This window comes from Botrytis sinoallii (assembly GCF_014898435.1).
Source record: "Botrytis sinoallii strain Bc 23 chromosome Unknown BSIN_006, whole genome shotgun sequence".
NCBI lineage: Eukaryota > Fungi > Ascomycota > Leotiomycetes > Helotiales > Sclerotiniaceae > Botrytis > Botrytis sinoallii.
The window spans coordinates 2018761-2041226 of record NW_024066033.1 but is presented as its reverse complement, the minus strand read 5'-3'; the positions used below and the strand labels follow the sequence as shown (position 1 = coordinate 2041226).

Sequence of the window (22466 nt, the reverse complement as noted above, 5' to 3'; positions counted from 1 at the left end):
GTAGTCGAGCTAGTAGCACGAAGAAGGAAACTTTATAACCGGATCCTCTGGTGGAGTTTCTCGATATTGGCAGTCCCCCGCAACTTTGGTATGGCACCCCTCTCTGCTTTCCGTCCCCTTGGGTATCCTTTATCTGACGGAAGAGCCTGGATAGGTTAGACTGGTTCGAAGCGGAAGACGGGATACCACGCATTCTGGGAAGCTAACGGTCGACTTAAGGGCTAGAATATGAGACCTTGTAACCTTTATTGGTTTATATGGGAATGTCTGGAATGGAAACTCAGAAGTTTTTTGCTTTTCTTAACACTAATAATACTCCGTAGATTATCTTTCAGATCAGCGCCTAAAAAGACTATAGGGTTTTTAGGGCTTCTGGATTTTCGATAAACTCAATCACTTGTTAATTACAAGAATCATTTGGATTTGAATCAATCAAAGCTATTCTGAAGTCTTCGAGTATAACATTTGAAGCTTAGGTATAACATTTGAAGCTTAACTATAATACATGAAGCTTAAGTAATTATTAAGCTTGAGTGTAATTAGTTGAAAGGCGTGCTATATTGTTCAACAGAATTGACTTGATTATACACACCACTATGATGTTGTTACCGAAAATGGTTTAACGGAATTATCGAGATCGATAAGGGGCTTGGCGTCTAGCTGCTTTTTTCCAGACGCTTTCGTTTATATCCAATGAGTAATTCATGTACGAGGTATGTATCCAAGGATGCAGTGAAGCACACACATACATACCGATATTGAAGGAATGATTCGTCAGTTGTGCGTGGGCTGAGGAGGTAAGGGGGCCAAGAAATAGGCATGTGAAGGAAGCCAGACAACTACTCCGTATAGGTAGGTACCTAGGTATGCATAAAGTAAGCATAAGGCGAGAGGTGCCGGCCGATGGCACAGTTCAGTCTACTTAGGTATGGACTCCCGAGCTTTCCCTACGAGCATTTTTATACTAGACTTTTCCTTTACTATCACTTATTACAATTGCCTTTTTTCATTGTTTGTCTATAATCTCGAAATCTTGAAGTTGGCGAGCATCATTACTTTTCTTACTCAATGCAATTTCAAATCACTTCCCATGCCGCACCTCGTAACACTTATCCGTTATCTATGTCAATTTCAGTGGGTTTGTCTCGATTTATCCATGATGTTTGCATTTACTATCTCCACTATGGCAACAGGGTATGCACGCTACATCCGGCCCCACTGCCTGCCCTGGATCGTTTATGGGTTTAGAACCTTTTAGGGCTTCTATTGCATGAAACATTTGAAGGAAATCAGGAAAGCCTGGGGATAATGAATGGAAGGCATCTTCTATATGGTTCATCTTATCTCATGTGCTTACTCTGTATAGTATTCGCAAGGACAACTTCGCAATTGACACGACTAAATTGGACATGACTTCGTGCCTCTATGGCTTTATGGCTTCATTGACTGGCTTCTCTGAACCATTGTGCAGCGTGCCATTGAGGTAGCGAAGGAGTGGCAACAACACCTCCTGCATTTTAGCAACCCGGTCTCAAACGAATGATCGAGGAGAACACCTTCTCTACCTACATACCTACCTGAATCTCATGGCAGGATCGATCTAATCCAATCAGGTAGGTCTCTTTATCGTCGATGATAAGAAGTTCATGCCGGAAGGTTTCCTCCCAACTGTTGTTAATAAGATGGGCTAATTAATTCAACTCATTGTATTTCGAGTTTCATCTATTTAACATTTGTTACCGAAATTTCCGTATATTTGGCTCATATTGCAACATCTTTTGTCTTCGGACAAAACCCAGCGAAGTATTCACATCTGACGGTTGTCAGGATTCATTTAATGTTGCTTGTTATCTCGGTATCCAGACCCGGATCCAGGAGAACATCTTGGATGACAGGGTCAAGCCCGTCAATTGTCAAATATTTGAGAGCAAATACTCTCGGAGCCTCATTCCCCTTTCTATCATTATCGTACGAGGTACTGCACGTCAGCATTCGTATTCACCATGCATGGTCAACACAATGTACACTCGTTATCCGTTACACATTTTCAGTCATTCACTCATCTAACCGTCCATTTCTCAAGTCTCAGCTCATCCCATCATCAATTGTTCGCATTGGAAAATCAAGGAATTGAATCTCAATTCAACGTTATACAGCATGAGTTTCCCAATGCGTTCATCTGCCAGCTTATTATCAAGCCATTCAGCCAAAAAGAGTCGTTTTGCCCCACCGCTCTACGCGTAAGACCTCCAATTTCTTCTTAGCGGGCCCAGCTTACCATGTAAGTGCGTCAGTTGTGAGCAATATCACTTCCCTTTACGGCATGCCCTCCAGTCTTCCCGTGATAAGGCAATCCCCACAACTTACAACGTTTTACTTCTCTGAAAGCGGCAGGTAGTCCTTGAATGTTTCTCTGCCGGGAAGGAAATAAAACAACATTGCATATCTTGGCAACATTGGAGAGAAGTTGACACCTTTGTTCTGGGAGTAAGAAGTCACTCACATTTCAATGTTGATATTCCAAAGGCCCACAAGGCATTGATCGCATCAGGGTCTCTTGGAAAATCAATGATAAACATGATCACCTTGTACGTAGATCGCCTCAGGCTTTTCTGGGGACGAGCCACTGTTCCACAGTGAGCCAATGTTCCACATTTTGGTGGGCGGACCGAATGAATTATTATTTCATGGGTGTGATCTAGATCAGAAATCCACATGTGGGTAGCATGCCTTGCCAGTTGCAAGATCTCGGTTGGAATTCTTCACAACACCGGTAGCACCCGAAGAATCAAATTCGTATCTTGATTTCCTGCCCCTGAGGAACACATTGAGGGGCAACCTCTTTAGTTTCAGTTTAATTTACATTGGATTATTGGAAATTCAGGGTATCACCATCTTAGCACCGCAGTCCGGCGCAGGAATAGTTGTATCCGCTGGTTCATGACATATCTTTCCATAAGTTAAAGACTTCAATTCTCGCGGGAGAGCACATTGATATGACATGTGTACTGCTGCACAGCACATGTATAGGAAATTTACATACATGGAGGCTTAGTCTGTCACATGCTGTGGCCTGTACTTTGCAGAAGGGCTGCAGGAACAGGAGATGGGTATCTGCATCGATTCATGTGCGATCACAAGATCAATGGAAATCTCCGAGCCTTGTCAATCATGGTTTGATGTAGTCCCGCGAGGCATGGCTTTCGTTTCACCAATTTTTTGACTCGTTCTTCAATCGAGGACCATCATGACATCAAGCTTTAGTACCTATCTGTACCACGCCTTTGATGACAGACTACTTCCGACAGTACCGTTTGGGATGGCTGTCATTGCAATCATATCGGATGAGAACATTCTGTGGCATCGTACCCATACGAATATTAGCAACCAAAACTGTAGTCAATTCCTCCAAATGGCTGTAAATGTCTACCAAATGAGCGGCAACCTGGTAAGCTTACGTGTGGTCTTACATCTTTTCGTTGCCCTTTCCATCTTCCTAGACTGTCAACACATAAGTACTTTTTTCGCTTCAGACATAATTCTCTGTTCACAACTCTCGCCTCAGGAGTAGACAAGTATACGCCGCGCTTAGTCTAATTCTATTTTACCATCCTATCAAAACAAAAATACACAAACAAAGTCACAAAAAATCTCAGAAATGAGAACTGAGAAAAATGGCAAAAGCTTGCCTCCCATCACGAGGGGCGGGAGGGAAAACTCCAAAGATAGGGGGTTTCAGAGAACCCGGTGTGATACTCCCAATCGCTACGCCATTGCGCCGGTATCCTTCACTTCTCGATTTAGCGTGTTTGTCGAGGAGAAAGCTATCGTGTTAGAGGTTACATCGGAGAGAATTTGTTGATTTAGTAACTGGCAAGGGTAACAATTTGTTTGGGAGCATAGGGTGGAACCTTTTGAAGTGCAGGTTTCTATTTGGACGGTTTCGGCATTCAAGCCGATGAGTACTAATACAAGTCTCAGCACATTCACCGGCAAGACATCAGATACACTGTAGATGAGCCCATTTCAATACCATGTGCGCCGCCTTTCAGACACCCCTCTGATATCTTTCTTTGTTTCAACCGCTACCAGTAAAACAACTCTATAGGTTCTTGGTATAAACTGCGGTCTCCGGACTGATTTTTTCCTGTTTGACGACACTGATTCTTCTGGCAACTTTCGTTACCAATGCTTCGCGCATGTTTCGAGAGGTGTTGTGGTTGCTGTCCGGATTTTGGTATCACATGAATGGTAATTTTGACGTCTTCATAATGACATTGAAATAGTTGAAATATAAAAGTGCCCGGTCCTTCTGTAAATAAAATTGGGGGATATTGAGAAGATGGCCATCGATGATAATAAAATATCGCTAGCTAGCTATCTTGAATGTCATTTTGAGAGTTTATTATTGTGTTATACCTCTGTGCCTTTCCAAATTTCTGCATTATCCTCTTTGATTGTTGCCGAAAGTTAACCGTCGGTTCAAAAGAAATCCCGCTCCATCATTCACAAATAATTCTTGACATAAAAACCAGCTGCTCCGTCTGATCTCTAAACTAAAGTGACATCATCGCATCTACTTTCTACCCATTCCTCACCATCCATCATTCCATTTATGTAGCAATTCCCTATCAATTCCCATTTCGATGCTTTACCTTGCTCGTTCTGCATAGCATCCGGGCTCTCATCTGGAGATGTCGTTTCTATATTCTTAATCTCAAGAATAGTTTTCATGACTTCCAACATCAAATCTTGTTCTGTTACTTGCTTTGGTGGCCCCTCTTCCACCTCGCGTTCTTTCCCTTTCCACTCTTTTTCCCTGAGCACAAATGGCATGCATCCGCCTCGAAACAGGAAAATACGGTCTCCGATAGCTGCAGTTGCTGGTGCAAGTCCAACCTTTCCCTTATCTGTCACAATTATCTCTCTGTTCTCGCAATTCATGGCGGAGAACGCTAGATCTCGTGACGCCGATTTGTGCTCTTCCAGCAATCGTCCCGACATGAATTTTCGTTCTTCTTCGCTCTCTGCTTCCATTATGATCTGTATAACTTTTTCAAATCTGTTTATTCGATCTGAGCTCAGCTGGGTACGCCCTAAAATTGTTTCGTAAAAAATCCTTTCGAGCTCCTCTGCAGTAACAACGTCTCCAAGGATTTCGGTGATAAACTCCTTCCACTTGAGATAGGAAGGTATGTCTTCGCCATACCCATATATTAGCAGAGATTGAGAGATATGGCGGATGGTTTCGACTTGATATCCCTCAAGCCGGATTTCAGTACCACTCATTTCAGGAGGTCCACTAAGTTGCGAATCGCATGTTGCGGAGTATTGAGTACGTATGTCGTATCTCCCGATCAATACATCGGATACGGTCCAATCAATTACCCAGGAAGGAAGTCCATAGGTGTTTGCTAGAGAATGGTCAATCTCTATAAGCAAATCCAGATCAGTTCCATCATATAGTAATCTCTGCATTGTCATGGTGTAGACTCTCGCGATATCCATGTTATAGTCAGCGTGCAGGCTTTGCTCTTCACTGGGACTCTCATGTGGAGTCGATTGAGTGCCATTACCAGGTAGTCGAATTGAGTCAATGGGGTTCGAGTGACGCATCTTTCTCCTTAAGTCATTTCCTTGTGAGCGACGATTGTTTACTGATTCAAGGAGGGGCGAAGAATCCTGCTCTCTCCTCAATTCGCTTCCTTCTAATACAAAATTTATACCATATGCAGAACAATACTTCGTATACGCTTCTTTCGCACGCAGAAATGCCTTCAACACACGGAACGACATACTATAATCTTTTTCAGAAAGATCTTTCAGCGGAGTCTTTAAGAATTTGTCGGAGAACTCGTCCAGATCGTATGATTTCTCCATATATCTTGCCCATAGGTCTGCTGCGCGTAAGGGTACAGTAATTTCTCCTTGATCAAAATCCATGCTCAAAAGCGCAAATATATTGTCTCTCGGATCTGTAGCGCCTCGACCCCTGAATGCCAATAAGAGCTTGTGTAGTGGTTGAATTTTTTCGCTCCTCATATCACTTAACTGCTTCAATCCACCCCAGTTTATATTTATATTTAGATTTCCATCGTCGAACGATACCCAGCTGCTTGAACCCATCACAAATTTTCCGAGCTCAACCATCTCGTCCCAGTCCCACTCCTCATCTCCACAGAAAACCATGACTTCTTTCGGGAATGTAATTTCCTGAATAACCCACACTCTATTCCACCATGGAGCAGTCATGATGTCATTCACTGTTTCCCATGCAGAATCATCTATATCTAGAAGCCCAAGGCTTTCCCAAAAGCGATACTTATCCTTAGGTGGCAGGTTTTTAATGTCGGATGCGCTCTTTAACTCTCTGCCCTTCCGTATCAGATCAAACATAGTGGTTACTGGTTTGGCATTCCTAAATTCCCCAAGCCAGACCAAACATCTTTCAGTCTTCTGATAGATTTCACGCATGAGTCGAACCTGCGTATTCTTCTCGTCGTTGTCGTTCTGATTGATACATATCGCGTCGATCCATATTCTTCTGTTGACATCCGTCTTCCTCAACTTTTGCATGGCGGCAAAAAGGTTGGTGGTGACATCAAATTTCTTTCCATTGACTGTGATTGGAACCTTGACACTGGCATCACCCCAACAATATGATAATGCTTCATATGGCTCCGATTCTCCCAACGTTGCATTGACCAGAGTGGTATTAATAGATGAATGAGAATAAGGTGAAGGAAGGATTTGTAAGACGCGTATATTGGAGTTCCCATTCGAAGAGACGGTTGGGATGGGGCTGTACTCAAAGTCTGGCAATGAGTTATGTGACATATCAATCTTTTCCATGATTAGGTTAAATATAACACGTTTGATAATGTACAGAAGTTCTCGAAAATATATGTTCCAGAAGCTTGCAGTGGTTGTAATTGTCGTTTCAATGTTTTCAATTGTATTTTGATGGGAAGCCCTGAAGAGAGATCCTTTTCTCGTGAGAGAAGGACAGAAAAAGTAAGACTGACTGAGCAGAATATCATGAAGTGGCCAAGGACAAAACTGGGGAAATGGCTGATAATTATCCAATTCATCAAAATATACTGCAATTCAAGAGCGTATATAAGTAGAACGTTTCAAGATTCGGGCTGTCCTCAGTGTCCACACTTGCAGATCCATGAGGTCTACAAGCTTGGTATGCTGTATATGCACCATTTTCGAGAGTGGCAAACACATGATTTACATCCCTGGGTACCTAGACCCCTATCTAGAAACCAATGCAAGTTCATAGATACATAAGGCTGACGATTGCGGAGCTTACCAGGGTTGGGATAAGTGTGAAGAAAAGTGACTGGACTCCTTCTGAGCCTCTTCAGATGACAACAACAAGCCACTAGATACCAAGCACGTTTCAAATATGGTACGATGTTGGGCGTTGTTGGCTCACTTCTAATACTCTGCAGTAAGGTTCAACTGGTATGGCATTTTGACGATAGCGGATGGGCGATGTAGAACCCCACTTTAGCGCAACATCCAACCTATTACAGAACTCATACTCCACGACGACTCCACGTCATACATATATTGCGATTTTAAGCTAGTTTGATGAGCCTTGATTGAGGGAAACATGAAGGCACATGACTTCCTAGACACTCTTCAGAATCGTCTGCGTCGTGATATACCATGTCATAACGTGGTTGGCGAGAACACTTGCTGCACATTTCTACCATGTCATCGTAAGCCTCTCTGCGTTCTGCCCTTCAATCTGCCTCGTCGTCTAACCTTGATAAGGGTCCAGAACAGGAAGAAATGCAGGGAGATGAACGAGGCTTGTTGGACAGGAAGCATTTCATGAACTCATGAAATTCTATTTTCAAGATCCTACCTTAAGTCACCCACCTACACAGAACAGAATCTATACACGCAATAGTAGGGCTCAGTTGAACACCAGCGTAAAAGAACTTGAGGCTTTGTCTTACTCTAAACAATAAAATTTGGAGATGTTCAACCAAAAATCCGAGGAATCGTGCAAAGAATATCATGCCTGTATCAGCATAAAGCACAACCTAAGCATCGAAATCGTATCTCGTGGAAACGTGAATGGTACCGCACTCCAAAAATAGCAGAAAGATTGCTTCCAAGACGGACGAAAGTTCAATATTGCAGAGTGTAGTATGATGTGGCTCTGCCGATATCGCATATTCTTTTCGAAGTACAGGTAATGTTGGATTGTAAATTAAATGTATGTTTGCTCACTAAAACTATCTACTAAGAAAGTAAGTAAAAGGAAACTTTCCGCGGAATCTGTACCGGCCTAACAGGCAAACCCCTCCTTCTCGTTTTCCATACCTGAGACATTGCTCCTATCCCTTTGCCTAACAATCAACTCTTTGACCTCAGGAAGTCCCTCCCACCCTCTTCCATTTCCTCCAAATCTAACACTTTTCTCCATGACCTCTCTCCACCTTAGTCCAGGTGCCAACTTTCCAGTAATAGTATTCGGTCTTCTTACGTCCGCATTTGTCGGGACTGGTAATGCTCTCCCTAACAATGCTTCCATTGCTTGCATCGCAAAGCCTACTGCTTTTCTAGCATTTAAAGGAATACCGGTTTTGTCAAAGCTGTCAAAATGGGCTCCTGGAAATTCGGCTTGAAGGTCTGAGATGAGGGGAGTGTGGGACATGCCGCGACCATCGACAGTTATATCAGCTGCGTTAACAGCGTCACGACCGGGACCAAAAAGAAGAATTTGCTGGGCAATACTGGCGGAGGTGAAGCGTGTAATGGTAGATATTGTATCGGCGGGCGAACAACCTCGATAAGCGCACATGCCTATGATTTTGAAAGCCATGGCGTCACCATAAATTTCTCTAGCTGTGGTTTTCGGTGGTCGTGTACTGAGATATTCATCATTGGTAAGAAGTTGCTCGACAACTTCATGGCAGATTGTACCGTGTAGGGAAGAGGATTGGTCCTTTTGAGGGTCGAGGCCAAAGTGACGATAAGCTGCATCAATCATACAAGTGCCTGGCCCTGTATCCCAATCGTACATTGCGTCAATCCCGCCCTTTTTATCCGACGGGATGAAACATATAGTTGTGATGCCTCCAATCGTTATGCAAATCTGTAATCTGGTAGGATGGTGCAGCAAAAGCCCGACCAAGTACGCAAATAAAGGAGCACCTTGTCTGCCGACAGCTTGCTCTGCCGTTCGATAGTCGGAAACAGTTGTGACACCTGTTTTTGCTGATATCACAGCCCCTTCTCCTAGGCACATGTTCGATCGATGTTGTCCCCGTGGTGGGGCCCCCGTTAAGGTAACGAGCTGTCCACCAGATCCAATTAGATCAATATCATCCACTGAAATTCTATGCTTATGTGCGAATATATGAATAGCGTTCGCAAAAGTATGTCCCATTTCTGCGTCCATTTGCGACAACATACTTGGCGGAGCGGCGTCTTCTCGTAACATCGACAGGATCTCGGATCGAATCTTCGACGGCATGACGACTGAATCATACTAGGGAAGATTAGCTTATTTTTTGGTAGAACGAATATTGCCATATACCTGAATAAGATCCAAGTGCAGTGGTGCTTCTGGTGACTCTTGTGTATAACGACAGAGAGCAAAATCAATGTCATCCATAGCAGTTCCAGACGTGATACCAAGAACCAATAGATTCAATCCCGCAGAATTTTGCACGCCATCATCTGAAGATGACGAGCTTGAGCTCTGGTAACCTCCATTTACTTTCGATTGTAAAGCCTCCAGATATCTATGCCCAACTTTTGTTCGAACTCGACCTTTTGGGGCCGGGATCAAACCATTCATAACCATGACCATGCCCACGACATCAGATCGAAATATTGGTTTGGGAACAGCCGCAGTCGGCTCTCAAATAGTATGGAGGGGATCAAGACCATATAAGTCTGCGAAGTAATTGATCTGTGAAGAATGCACATCCAAAACAATCAAGGTGTTTTGAAGTACAAAAGCACCGGGAAAGGCATGGTTTCTGTAGTCGAGCGTTGCATTGATCTAGGAATAGAAATGTTGGTGAAACTTTTAAGGTTAGTGGACTCATCAATCAAATAGCAAATATGGTGCAAGCATGACGTGGGATAGATCTTCCTTGTGTCGTTAAAATTGGTGAGAGGGAGAAATGTTCCTCATATGGAAATGTTATGCGTGGGCGTGAGGCCAAGGCTATGAGATTGTTCGCCTAAGGCAACTGGGTAGTGGAGAGTTGTCGCTGGTGAGCTCCAATGAGTACTCCCTGGTGGTGTTATTTAGGATGTGTTGTTCAACGGTATCAGACTCGTCAGTCAAGGTTACCACGATGCCCTGCTCTTCAAAAATAAAAATAGCTGCGCAATTTGCACTAAGGCTTGTTAAAGACGCGACAGTAGTTTGACAGAATGCTATCGCGTTTTGCTCTTAGATCTGCATAGTGTGAGTGAATACACAAGGTAAAGATCGACATCTGCAACGTATGGCGCCAATGAAGGTGGAAGTGTGTTAGATCTTCGAATAGGAAATTATCTGGTTCTTCACTATTAATACACCCAGTAACGGTTGTGTTCCATTATATTGGGAATGAATACTTGACTTTTCTCGATGCTTTTCTTTCCTATATGGAGCGATTGGGTAGAGCAGTGGCTTTGAAGGCGCTGGGCATATTCTATTTTGGGTAGATAAAGCTATCCGGATTCAGATAAACAATCCCTTTTCCGAAGCTTATCTTCTAATAAGTGGGAGGAGTTCTGATGCAAGACAATAAGACAATATCATTGTCTTAAAATCCAGTTCGATGTAAGTCTTGTCATCGGCTGGTACATCGAGACATCGGTTTTGCTCGAGCATACAATGGGCTCACTAGGAGAGAAGTCAAGAATGCTCTTTGGGGATGATAAAGTTATCAAGCTCACCGGGAGGAAGTAAAAGCGGAGAAGCCAATTAGGCTTAGCTCAAATTATTCTGCCGCCCCGCATAGAAACATAGCATGGTAGTAAAGGCTTCATTTCTCTAAAGTCTAATAATTGCTGAGTCTATTCATCAATTTATCATGGGACTTTTCAGCTCTTCGCAAGCTTCTCTGCCCCCTCCAAAGATTGGCGTAGATGGTGCTCCCATAGCACCGGACCGAAGTCAAAGATCACAATGTTGGGAAGCAAGAGATGCATACTTTAAGTGCCTGGATAAAAATGAAATCATTGATAGCCTCACGGAGAACACCAAAGCCGAAAAGTCTTGCGGAACAGAGGCGAGAGTATTCGAACAAAATTGTGCAACTAGTTGGGTAAGTTTCCTTTTCGCCGCACAAAGATATTCGAACTGCTGTTACGGTATGGCTCATTACCGATTTTCGCCCCCCTCATCAGGTTCAATACTTCAAGAAACGTAGAGTGATGGAATACCAGCGCGAACAAACATTGCAAAAATTGAAGGCTGAAGGGGCGCAAGAGATGCCAGGAGTTATAGGAGCGGGAGCACCTGGTCAAAAACCATAATGACTCTTGGTGGAACAAAATGTACAACAGTATATGGGAAGGAATAATTCGACGGTCTACGGCGTTTGCTAGGAAGTCTACACGAAGTGCCCTACGACCAAACAAAATTACAGTCATGAAAAAGGGACATATTTCGAGGGCCCAGAAGATAATTCTTTGAGTCCAGGTTACAATCAAATGCTCACATTCACACACAGAATCTTCATCGTTGAATAACACGTACAGGAAATTGGAGTTCGCTTCTGGCACTGGAAGATATTTACTCAAGATTCGAGAGAAAAAGTCGCTGTAATATACAAAGCATAACTCGGACATTGAGTTCCAAAAAAAATCGGGTCTCATATTGCTACTCACCAACTGAACTGACGTCACGGATACATGCAACTTCGCTCCAGATAAACAAGTCCTCAAACTCAGGAAGTTCCAATCATCAAGACCATATGCCAGCATCCTAACCCATCATTGACCTCTTCCTCGTAACCTTTATATGGATACGTCAAAATTCTCGTAACCTTCTTGTTCCCAAGTGGGTCATGAAAATCGGTCAACATATATATGGTTGGTCTTCCATTGTCAGTACCCAAAAGAGTCAAAAATGCCTTCTCCTTCGCTGAATTATTGGCATCCATTGCCCAATCACCTGTGTCCGAATCAATATTCAGATTTTGGCTTTTATAGGCATCGGCAATCATTTTCTGGATCCTGGGTTTTGCACATTTTTCTGTACAACTATCTTCAGGCCGCCAACTTTAGTCCCGGCAATTGCTTGAAAGGATTGGTAGGTGATACTGGATGAGGAAAGTTTCTTTGGATCCGTAGGTCCACGGAAATAGTTCCTTGAGTCTACATCGTCGACTACTATGATCCCTTTATCTGCGTTATATCCACCCCAATTAACAATTGAACTTTGAGTATTCGGATTTTCTTCTACACTAAACCAATCTTTTTGTTTTTCTATTAGCGATATAACAACATTTTCTAAATTTGAATCTGAGATAAACATTTACAAGATTCAGAAATTTCGAGGGCCTTTAGGGAACCTATGCATTTCAGTGAATGATGTATCACTCGGGATGTTTAGTTCTGGTTTTGCGAATGTTCCTTCGAGATCCTCGTACACCTTTCTTTCGTTTGTCACCGATACACCTGGTTTGGCGCCTTCAATTTTAAAACCTGCAAGACTACATAGATCATAACCGTCAAAGACATTGGCAACTGACCCGTCACCTTTGATTGGTGATAAATCAGTATTGATTCAGGACAAAGTTGATTTTAAATCAAACTTTTGTGAACGGATCTAGGGAATTTGGTTAAATGAGGAGATGCACAACTCACCAGGTACTGGATCCGTTCCTGCAGGTTGTACTGTCTTGCTAACTGCCTTTTGGGTTATTGCATCGTTGAGGTTGTTCTGGACAGTATCGCCACGTGTTTTGTATTGAGTCTGCGTCAGAATCACATCTGGAGCATCATTCGACGTAGTTGTCACTGGATCTATCGTTGTTGGAGAATCCGGCTTAGCGGGGCTATTCGGTTCGGTTATAGGTTTGGGTTTGGGCTCTGGCTTCACAGTGATGGGCCGCCCACCGGGGATGCGTGGGAAAAGATCTCCCCGACGGGAATTGGTTCTGTCGTCTAGAAATTTGTTTTTATCAACGGAATGTTTGAAATCAAGTGATTAAGAGAAAACGAAATAGTGTGAGCAACTCATCCAGATTCAAGCTTTTGATTTTCTGAATGCTATAGATGCTCGAGAATGTTTTGATCGTTTGCAAAGATCATTCATTCGAAATGAATTATCGAAGGAAGAAGTGCACCAAATGTATCCTTCAACTGGGCCGCAATGCGGATAATTGGACACTCTATACCACGGATTGAAGGAACGTACATATACGATTTGAAGTAGAACAAATCGATGCTAACTCATTGACTTGAGGCAAGGCTCGAGCAGCCACATTGTGGAGTCCAAATGCTACAAAGAGAGCAAGGAAATTCTGAGGAGAGAGAAGCACATTGAATATAGTGAATAGCCCAAGGAAGTTGTCTCAAAATCTTGAGTTATAATGGAATGAACGTAGGACAATGAGGTGGTATAAAGAGTAAAGAAAATGATTTAGTATGAACAGCAAGGAAAAAGATCTTATTTGATATATATATATTGCTGCTCAGACAAATAGGAATAGGATCTCGAACAGCAGTTCTACCCCCTTTTTTGGAAGCCCCGAAGATATCTTCATCTCAACACAATCTCCACAAAGGAATGGTTTAAATTGCCAGGAGGAGTGGCAATCGCCCCTTTAGACGACCCTGCAATTAACAGCTGTCGCCCCAATCCGTGTATATATTAGGTTCCTTCTGAGATACCTGTGTGAGGCACAGTATTACACCTATCTACTCTCGTCGGCTCTACTTTTGGATTGGGCGACTATTTGAACGTTATCATAGGGAGCCTTGGAGACTTGTGTTTCGATTGCTAGTAAGATTTGATGCAAGTTACATGCCAATATTAGTGAGGCGGTCAAATGATGGTTTATCGTTCAATTTGGCGAGCTCTTATAATAAGTATATACAGTTGTTAACAGCCAAGCAGCTCTAGGTCAGATATATCAAGATCTGAGTGTAGAGATTTGTATTAGGAAATTGTGCCTTAACAGATAAATTACTTTCCTCTGGCATTACGAACCATCCAAGCATAATAGAATCAAAACATGACGTCTATAACATGAAGATAAATATATATATTTTTTCAAACCAACGACGTTCTGGCGTCCTCCCTCATTCATCGAACTAGACAAGACATAGCCCATAATATGATCACGAGTTTCCAACTCCAAAATTTGCTCATGATTTCAGATACACCGGTAGAAGCTTGAGGAGCATCCGTCACTTCACCATATTGTGTCTCTATAACTTTCAAACAACTCAAGTGAGTTTCCGCGCTTGTATTGACTGTGTCAATCGTATCATAGAACACAGTAAGAATTGGTGTGATGCCAAGCAATAATCGTGTTACAACTCCATAACCAATTGCGCGGATATATCGGGTACTTTGAACAAGAGATAGATTGTAATCCTTACCCGTGGTTGCAGTACAATTTTGAGAGCTCTGAGAAAATTTCGCTGCACTTGAACCAGTTAGTTCTGTTAAGGGTTTAATTAGCATTCTTTTCATCATTACGGATTCAATGCACTGTTTACGTGCCTCGGACGATGATAGTACCCCAATCATGAGATGCTACTGCATCACAAGAAGCCGTGGCTTGAGATTGCAATGCAGATTGTAGCTCAGCGCAAACATTCAACTCAGTTTGAGTTTCTTTAGATTCCTTCATCAATGACAAAATTTGGGATTGCGATTGGGATAACAGATCATTGACACACAAGCTGGAAAAAGATCATCCTGGCAACTTCCCACAGTTGTGCTTCGATCGAATCCGGGAAACGACAAGTTTGCGGAAATTCCATCGAAAAAGACAGCGCATCCACGCGATGATGAGGTCAAATTTACGACGCTTGGGGGAGTGCCGAGGAAATAGTTACGATCCCATAATGCGCGAGAACTGTTGGCTGGATCGATAATTTCTTGAGTCCCAAGAGTCCAAGTGAATGGAGAAATATCGAGTGATGTGTTGAATGATGTGATGCCAAGTTCGGAGAGAGTGGTATTGCCCACTGTGCAGTGGGCCTGACGATAGGTAGTAGGGCAGCTCACTGCATCGCAGCCGACGAGATCTTGAGCATTCACAATGGAGATAATGAACCCACTGATAGATGTGTATGAAATTATTGATCTGGTCTTGTGGTGCCACATATTTTGTTGTAAAATAAATTTGTGATAAAGTTGGAATCTTGTTGGCATGTAAAGTCTATTGGAAAACTTCAATAATTGTCTCTGAGGTATTTGTGGTTTGAAACAGAAAAAACCTCAACACACTTATACCTATGATAATTTTGAGACTGTTAAAGGAAAGCAATAAACACAGAGAATGGGATGGTTGCAAATGAGTCTTGGGAAGACATGGAGAGGAAGACGCCCAACGCTAGAGGAAAAGCTCGACTCTGTTTGAGTCCTAACAAAAGGGGTATCCTTACCACCCAAATAAAGGAATGCCTGCTACAGACACAAAAAACAAATGTTCGAATTGAACGTTCGAATTGGATTCGACATAGTGAGGTCTAATTTCAGCTTCCTCGGCCCCCAAATTACAATGTTCAGATACGATGACTATGAACGAAGTACCATTGCAGTATCGACGCTGGTAAAACTTTTTGGAGGCCAACTTGAGGCGGCGCAGAAAGTCCTTTCGTGTAATCAAATACAAAACTAGCCACATCTCTGCATTTCCAAGACCGCTACACCGTTACAGATCTCTATATGCGGCTACTTGGTTCCATTTCTTACCACACACTACGACCCCAGGTAGAGAATGGTAGTACGGATATTTCCTTATTTTTCCCTTCATACGGAAATATGCATAATGTAACCGCTGTTCCGAATGCAAATCGGATCGGAAAATATGAGCCTCGCTATCTTTTTCTAAACTTTCATGATTAGATGTTTCGAAATTTTCGGACAATTATCTCGTCTTCTTTTTTTGTCCTGAAGGCAATTTAGATTGAATCCTTCAAGGGAAATGAAGTGACTGGAATATCTTCCAATGTTTGGATACGCAGTAATACGGATGAAAATAGCTTGGGGATCAGAGGTATAAAGTTATACTACTTGTACCCGATAATTCTCAGGAATATCATCTGCACACTCATTATAGATATTCAACACATTCATTTCTCCATCAAAAAGATCAAGAAACTTCAGAAGAGTTAGCAACATTCTCTTAGTCCCGTTTCACCTTCCTTTTTTGACCTAAATTAATTGCAACTCTATTTCCTTCTTCGAAAGATCTCTCAGAAACATATTCCTCCAACATGGCTCAAGTTATTGGACTCCTGTTGGGCGCCATTACCATGATTCCTATGCTCGAATCGTTCATCCCCGACAAAACCGCCCAAACGACCACCATTCGTATCGGTGCTGGAACATCTACAGACAGTAAAGCTAGTACATCTGGCAACACCCCCGGGGTCCGATTGTTTGACGTGGTAGGCCGATCTATCGCACAAAAACCTGGAAGCAGCAATAGAATCGCCGATGGGAGTTTCTCAGATATCAAGCTTGTGGCACCTGATAGTGTTGGTGGGCGTCAAGGACAATACTTATCGGTTGTGTCGGGTGGTAATGATGCGTTGTGTATTTCATACATCGCCGTCACTTGGCCAGATGGAGGTCAGCAGACATGGACGGGAGACATTGGATTTCAATGTGGCGGAGATTGGTATGAATCGCAGACGATTATGGATCTATCGACCGACTACATTCCAAAGTGTATGTGGATTGACAGCGATGGCAGTAATGGTATCAAGTCGAAAGGAATGGGTATACATATTACTGATTCTACGCCTTCCGACGATCGCGCAGCTCAATATCAGAAACATCCGCCGAGTATGTGTGGCAGCCAACCGCGATTTTGGTTGTATGATGATATTGATATGAAGACGGCATGCCATACTTCGACCCTCCACTTCAATACACAACTGGTCTTACAGACATGGACAGATCAAAGGTAGTCGGTGTTCAAGGCAGCAAAACATGCACGAACAAAAAGGTGCGTCGAGGTGGTACTCAGGCTGTTTCCGCAAGACGACTTGAACTTCCCAGTATCAATAACACTACAAGTGTCAACAATATCGGCAATAAATTAAGTTCATTTCTGGGGAAATTGATCACCAGCAACAGCACATCGCATAGTGCGATTCGACTCTGTGATTCCGAAACATCTCTGGGGCCAGACTTTGTCGCGCATCACGAGAACACGTACTGCGATATGATGAACAAGCAGAGCTATCCTCTCTGCGGTCGCGACAACTCTACCACTACGACGGACTGTTTTGATATTATGAGCAAGACATTGGTGCCGTCTGAAGGCTTAAAAAGAAGAGATACTCCCTTACCCACAAAGAAGTATCATACCGTTACTCATTGATAGAAACTTCGTATCGGGTCCTCCTAATTGCGCTTTTAAGCTTTCATTTTCCGTTTCCGTATTGCTCTTTCTCCCTTCCGAGGTCCTTTCCGGTATTTATTCATTCTTTGGGATTCGGTCTGTTTTCTACTCGGTCTTATTCAATTGTGCAGGTAGCACACTATCTATTGTCTTACATACCTAGGTACCTAATCGTATCCAGAATCTCTGAATAAGGACTATGCTCTTCTAGGATGTAATAAATATTTTCTTTATTTCGATCTCGATCTCTTGACTTTTGAAGTACTATAAAACTTTTGGTTGCAATGAAGCTTTCGCAGGATGGAATGATCCTCCACTTCCCTTCAACTGGTATAAACTCGTAAACCTACTCTTACATAATTGCTAGCTAGATAGTGTAAACCAAGAAGATTTGATGACTACGATTGTTTAGTATCTGCCCTGTGTATACCAAAGCTGGTATGGTTGTTTCGCATTTCTACAAGGATATTGGCCACTCGTAAAACGTTTCTGACAGTCGAACCAAGGGGAAATTGCTCTTCATCCAACGGATCAATCTTTTCACTACTGACACTGAAAAGGTACTCCAGAATATGTGGCCACCCGCATTTCATTGCTAAAAGGATTGGAGAACAGTTGTAGTTGATAGGTTTAACGTCTTTGAGGGTCTCGACAGGGCAGCCGGCTTCTACTAGGAGACGCAGAGATAGGAGATCTCCATTTTCAATTGCATATGATAAAGCCGTTCTATTGATGTATTTGTCGGAATGCACCGCATTCTTCAACAGTAGGCTCATGATATGATGCTGGCTCCAAAATGATGCTATAATAATCAGTGCAGTGTTGTATCCTCTGTATCTTGCTAACGAAACACCGTGATTCAAAAGAACATGAACGACATCTTCATGGCCCTTGGAAACGGCAAAAACTATTGCATCCGTATTGTTGTAACGTACACGTATGCCGGTGGCATGGCCATCTCGATTTGCGCCATTTTCAAGTCGCAGCTGAACAACTTTTGAGCGGCCCTTATAAGCGGCACAGTGAATGGGCGACCAATTGGGCATAGTTTTCCAAGTAGCAGATACCGCAAAATTGAGATCTACACCACTTGAAATTATCAACTGTATTGCTTCTTCTTTTTCCCAATATATACTTTGGATAAGCATCTCCTCTCGGATATTTGATGGTAGGTCCGAAGGTAGTGATTCTAAAAATGACTCGGCGAGAATAGAAATCACAGCTATGCTCCCACTTCTAGCTGCTGCGCGAAAAACTTCCTGGATTTCCTCCTCTGGATATGGTAATACGGCATTGTAACGTGGCTTGGTGAGAACTTTAACAGCTTCGAGAAGGCCATTCAATGCTGCTATTCGTAAAGGGCTCCCGAAAGTGCAAATGAACTTCTGCAGGTGCATTGTGAGTCTCTTTGACTGGTGAATTAGATATGGCCGAATTGAACTCAAATCTGCACCACACTCAAGCAGAATTTCAATAATTTCGGTTCTTCCATAACTTGCGGCAAGATGTAAAGGTCGTCCAAAATATATGTTGTCTGAATCGGCATCACCGTTACAATTTTAAAGTAGCTCTCGTACAACGAAAGCATCTCCAGCAATAATAGCTACACTGAGAGTAGTTTGTATGTCTAGCCTTGCTTCGTCATCTTCACCGATGGCAGCGTTACGAAATTGTAATCTCCTTCGGCCACATGCACCTGGATCTCGGTCATCTTTCAAGCCCCACTTTAAGCGTTCTTCTATCGCATGGCAAACCTGGATCTCGAAAGCTATTTGTTTGTCTTTTGTCTGAATGTTGCTACTACGCATTTTCACAGACTGGATAGCATAATAGACAGGAGAGAGTATTATGTGGTGGGGGTTGTATTTGATTTCTAGATGAATGAAGAGATGTGCGATGCCGGGCAATTTGCTGTCAGGATATTTGAGACATAGTTCAAGAGCGTCGTCGACTGGGCCTTTTGAGTTTGCCATATAGTCGAGGCATAAAGTCTTTGTGATTATTGTATTGAAGAGTCCTGACAGTAGATTAATATTGTGGAAAGATCATGGGTGTAAGACATGAACAAGACATACTGCAAAGAACTCGTAAGTTCATGATCTTCCTTACTCCAATAGTTACCAGTATCTGATCAAACATGACTGCTAAAATGTCGTCGGGTAGGTCGACGAGATCCTTTGTGGGTACAGCCATGATGTACTGTTTTTCGATGGTCGCAATTAATTCAAAGCTAACGGTGCTGATAGCGACGCTTGGGGATACTAGTATGGGTTACAATAATCCACCAGATTGCACTTGATCTTTTGCACAATGGAAAGGATTGTTGTTGAAGTTCAAGATTCTGGACGTTGGTGTCCACGGGTGTTGTTGAAGTGTGGCTCAGCCGCATAACATAACGGCCATGGATCAGATCTATCCAGCCCGAAATCGAGGATATAGAAAAACAACTCGACATTCACTTCAAATGTATAGCAAAGTTTCATTACTTCATACTTAACCAGACAAAGACAACTAGTCTTACTAGCCAGGTAAGTATGGCAAACTGAAGAATCGTCATCTTGACTTTCCCTATGCTCACCCACCATGCTCTCGTCTGTTTGGTTAGACCACGTCTTGTTTTAGATCATTCGAATTTCTGAAAGTCAAAGAGAAATGTGTACTTGGCTCCCCATATTGAGTGACTGCAGAAAATTGAAAACTGGATGTTCCTTGAAAGAAACTGCAACCTGGGGGTATTCTGGAGACAGGTTAAAAAGAGTGTACATGCCTCGAGGTAAGTTCAGAACGAAAAGCCAACTATGAACAGAGCATTTGATCGCAATTGGAATCGGTGTGACACTCCTGGGGCTCGTGATGAATTGTCTGGAAAGATCGAAGCAATAACTATAGCCGGCTGGTGCAGCAGTTATGATAGCCAGTCTTCACTCCTCGGTTCATGGAAGAAGATCTGTTACCTGGAAGGAAAACGCCATCCTGCTGCCTCGGTAGTAATACACAGACAGCCCTCGAAGAATCGGCTATGAAAGTACTGCAATAGCGTAAAGCTTTCCATCTCCAGGTTTTGGTGCAGATACAACTAGGAAACGCCTGGGTTTATAAGTTTCCTCTCCGAAGCTAACGCCATCCCCTAGTTGAAAGCAAATTGTTTGTCTTCCTTCTCAATTCCTACTGGTTGCTGTTTATGTTTTATCCATTCTCACCACGAGATGAGGATGTTCAATCAAGCTTGAGTCTTTTCCATGTCATCCCGTTCACTGCCTTTCTTCAAATTTCACCGGGTCAAGAACCCACACCTCAGTAACCTCACTGTATCATCAATGATGGGTGATGATGATAGTCTCTTGAATACTAGGCCAAGATAATTGACAGGGTGCTGAATTCTCATGAAGTTTTCAGCGTGCACAAAGAAAGAGTCTAGTCCTCTCCTATGATTCTCGAACTACCAAAAGCAGACACTTCTCAAATACCTACCTGCTCAATTCTTTACATCGCTATGCAAATGAGAGCGAATTGGGAAGGAGCGAAACGATATAGGCAGATACTGGAACCCATATTTATGATCCCTCAATTCTTTGATTGGTTTGTATACGGCCGAAAGGACTAATTTTGCCATTTAAGCTAGTTCTTAAGGGGTAATTTTGCAGAGTTTGTGTGCTTTTACGGGTGATTGAAATTACTCGTATTTCGATGTACTATTTCATAGTTCTTCTCTAGCTCGAGAAGTGATTAATAACAATTTCATGCATTCCAAGCAGTCCAACGTTGTGGGCGGTTGGAGAGGGAGGGTTGGAAAGAATGAAGAAGAGAGTGGATGAACGACCCAAGAAACCCCTTTCGAAATTGCTCATTGGGGTTATGATATTCCCTTAGCTCTCCCGTTTCTCATACGTTGTCTATTGATCAGAGCAGAATCAGCAGACATCTGTTGCAGATGTGCGAGAGATGATTCCCAAACTCTTCCCCATCGCACCGATGTTTTCCCTTCGCACTTTCCCGAACTTACAAACCCACTTGCCTCCACAGAGATACACCGTACATTCATTATTTAATCTTGATCATACCTATTGGATTCAAGCTGCTGCTTTGATGTCTCCACTGATATTTCCAAATAATCAAACTTAATTCAATAAGCATAAAAATATAGTTCGCTGGAGTAGATGAGGGGTTGCAGAAAAATGGATTTTATCATAATGGATCTGGTTACCATTGGATCAGCCATACTTATTAGGGCTTTGGCGTCGAACTTATAATACAATATATGCCTATTTAGACTAGTACCTTCCTCTATTGCCATTCATTTATCTATGGATACCGAATGGATTGACCGTGGCCAATGGCGAACATCTCATTGGGCCATTAATTTAATCAGGGGCTCTAAGCCCCAATGACTTTCTTCTGGGATGTCATTACCCGTTGGGTGAGATGATCAAGTCCCGTTTGAATGATGCTGTGGAGTCGACTTAAGTAATTCTACCGTGTTAACCCATGGTAAACTGGTATTTTTCACCGTTGCCTACTGCCCATGTGGACGGTGGATGTCACTAATTAAGGTTCATTTGAATTTTAACAGGGCAGTGAGGGAAAAAGCCGAACACTAATAAGATTCTACACTTCGATCGAAATGTGATATCAAAACAATGAATCCATACAACTTCCTAAAATTCCTAGCGATCATTATTTGAAGAAGAACAACTCTTATAATATAATTTAGAAGAATATAAAATATGAAATGAAAACACAGTTCGATTTTGAAAAAGATACATTTTACGATTTTAGGTCAATTTTGCTGCTTTAGTATTAGTTTTCTACTGTCGGTCTCCAGAGTGGGTTCTCGGACAAGAGAACGAACCCCTTGAAGATTAGCTAGTACTTGGTCCTTACAGTCCCTGATAATAC

The 22466-nt window shown here is 42.6% G+C and overlaps 6 protein-coding genes across 6 annotated transcripts; 2 read left to right on the top strand and 4 right to left on the bottom strand.

The window, feature by feature from the left end:
- Positions 1-4551: 4551 nt before the first annotated feature.
- On the bottom strand, positions 4552-6852 carry EAF02_004358 (uncharacterized protein; the record flags this gene model as incomplete). The annotated part of the gene is made up of 1 exon (XM_038900406.1): positions 4552-6852. One exon carries the CDS (start codon positions 6850-6852, stop codon positions 4552-4554), a length of 2301 nt encoding a protein of 766 aa, XP_038760113.1.
- Positions 6853-8210: 1358 nt separating this feature from the next.
- EAF02_004357 (uncharacterized protein) lies at positions 8211-10506 on the bottom strand. The gene is made up of 2 exons (XM_038900405.1): positions 9566-10506; positions 8211-9517 (listed from the first exon to the last, which is right to left on the bottom strand). Exons 1-2 carry the CDS (start codon positions 9839-9841, stop codon positions 8312-8314), a joined length of 1482 nt encoding a protein of 493 aa, XP_038760112.1. The 5' UTR covers positions 9842-10506; the 3' UTR covers positions 8211-8311.
- Positions 10507-11063: 557 nt separating this feature from the next.
- On the top strand, positions 11064-11508 carry EAF02_004356 (uncharacterized protein; the record flags this gene model as incomplete). Its single annotated transcript, XM_038900404.1, has 2 exons — positions 11064-11297; positions 11380-11508. 2 exons carry the CDS (start codon positions 11064-11066, stop codon positions 11506-11508), a joined length of 363 nt encoding a protein of 120 aa, XP_038760111.1.
- A 4926-nt stretch (positions 11509-16434) lies between these two features.
- EAF02_004355 (uncharacterized protein) lies at positions 16435-17549 on the top strand (the record flags this gene model as incomplete). Its single annotated transcript, XM_038900403.1, has 2 exons — positions 16435-17008; positions 17062-17549. The coding sequence occupies 2 exons, from the start codon at positions 16435-16437 to the stop codon at positions 17547-17549; spliced, it is 1062 nt and encodes a 353-aa protein (XP_038760110.1).
- Positions 17550-17968: 419 nt separating this feature from the next.
- On the bottom strand, positions 17969-18967 carry EAF02_004354 (uncharacterized protein; the record flags this gene model as incomplete). The annotated part of the gene is made up of 1 exon (XM_038900402.1): positions 17969-18967. The coding sequence occupies one exon, from the start codon at positions 18965-18967 to the stop codon at positions 17969-17971; it is 999 nt and encodes a 332-aa protein (XP_038760109.1).
- Positions 18968-19129: 162 nt separating this feature from the next.
- EAF02_004353 (uncharacterized protein) lies at positions 19130-19763 on the bottom strand (the record flags this gene model as incomplete). The annotated part of the gene is made up of 2 exons (XM_038900401.1): positions 19130-19587; positions 19646-19763. 2 exons carry the CDS (start codon positions 19761-19763, stop codon positions 19130-19132), a joined length of 576 nt encoding a protein of 191 aa, XP_038760108.1.
- Between the last annotated feature and the right edge of the window lie 2703 nt (positions 19764-22466).